This window comes from Polistes canadensis, unplaced genomic scaffold (assembly GCF_001313835.1).
Source record: "Polistes canadensis isolate GaletaPanama2010 unplaced genomic scaffold, ASM131383v1 scaffold_160, whole genome shotgun sequence".
NCBI lineage: Eukaryota > Metazoa > Arthropoda > Insecta > Hymenoptera > Vespidae > Polistes > Polistes canadensis.
The window spans coordinates 31,567-32,766 of record NW_014569707.1 but is presented as its reverse complement, the minus strand read 5'-3'; the positions used below and the strand labels follow the sequence as shown (position 1 = coordinate 32,766).

At 23.2% G+C, this 1,200-nt stretch overlaps 1 protein-coding gene across 1 annotated transcript in view; it reads left to right on the top strand.

The window, feature by feature from the left end:
• Positions 1–1,200, top strand: part of LOC106788988 (pikachurin-like) — a 29,459-nt gene that overhangs the window by 7,614 nt on the left and 20,645 nt on the right. Inside the window, exon 3 of the mRNA XM_014752757.1 lies at positions 86–287. Coding sequence (XP_014608243.1) covers positions 86–287 — 202 coding nt within the window. The remainder of the gene's footprint in view (positions 1–85; positions 288–1,200) is intronic.

The following is a 1,200-nucleotide window of genomic DNA, read 5'->3' as shown; positions in this document are numbered from 1 at the left end:
AAAAAAAAAAAAAATGTAAATATAATAAACACCCGAAGGAATATTAATGACGAGCAGAGTAATTTGGTTTTTATTTTCGTTTCAGAAGTCGAGGTGAGATCACCTAGGTTTACGGGGTCAGGTTGGTTAGCTTTTCCTGCATTAAGAGCAGCTTACAAGCACGTGCAATTAGAGTTAGAATTTCGTCCGGAAGCATGGGACGGTGTATTGCTACTTGCTGGTGAACGGGACGACCTGCAAGGTGATTTTATGGCACTCATATTGCATCATGGTTTCATCGAATTCAGGTAATTATTTAATTAATTAAATAAATATTTTAATATCATTGTTATAAAGTATTTTATATGTACGAGAAAACGTAGAATTTTTCTTTCTTTTTATATTATATTTTATTTTTAATATGATTGTCTGATTAATTAAATTAATTAATAAATATTAAATGTAACATGTGTGACTGATTGTCAATTTTTTTGGTTAAATTTCTTACAATTTATTATGGTATTATATTGAGTGAAAAATTCTTATTGCATAAATGATATATTAATTGTTATACTTAATTAATAAATTTACTATATATGCAAATAATAATACATGATAGTAATTAATTAATTTAAAAAACATTACGAAATAATTCAAATGATAAATTCTTATTGCATATAATGACATATTTTTTGTTATACATTTTTTTATAACTGAAGCTTGGTACATTTAGTGTTATATTATTAACGAATTAATCAATTTCTAAAATATTACGATAATATAATTAACACGGATAAATACAATTTATTTTTCCTTATTTTATTCTGTATACAACGTTTCTATATATATATATATTACAGAATATTTCGTGCAAGAATATTTTTACGATTAACGTTAAGATAAACGATATCTAACTTGTGCTAAAGTTTAGATAATTATTTCTACATTATTTATATATTAAAGAGATTATACTTAATACAGTGTGCGTGCACTTATATATATATATATTATATTATCGCAAATTTATGTATAAGGCACATGTATGTACCACACAAATGTATACATATTTATTATTTATTTATTATTGAAATACGTGTCAAGCTAACATTCATTTTGTGAACTATATATATATAATATTAATATCATTGTGTGTGTTAAAGTATTTTATATAAGAGGAAACGTAGAATCTTTTTTTTTTTATAATATATTTTATTTTTAATA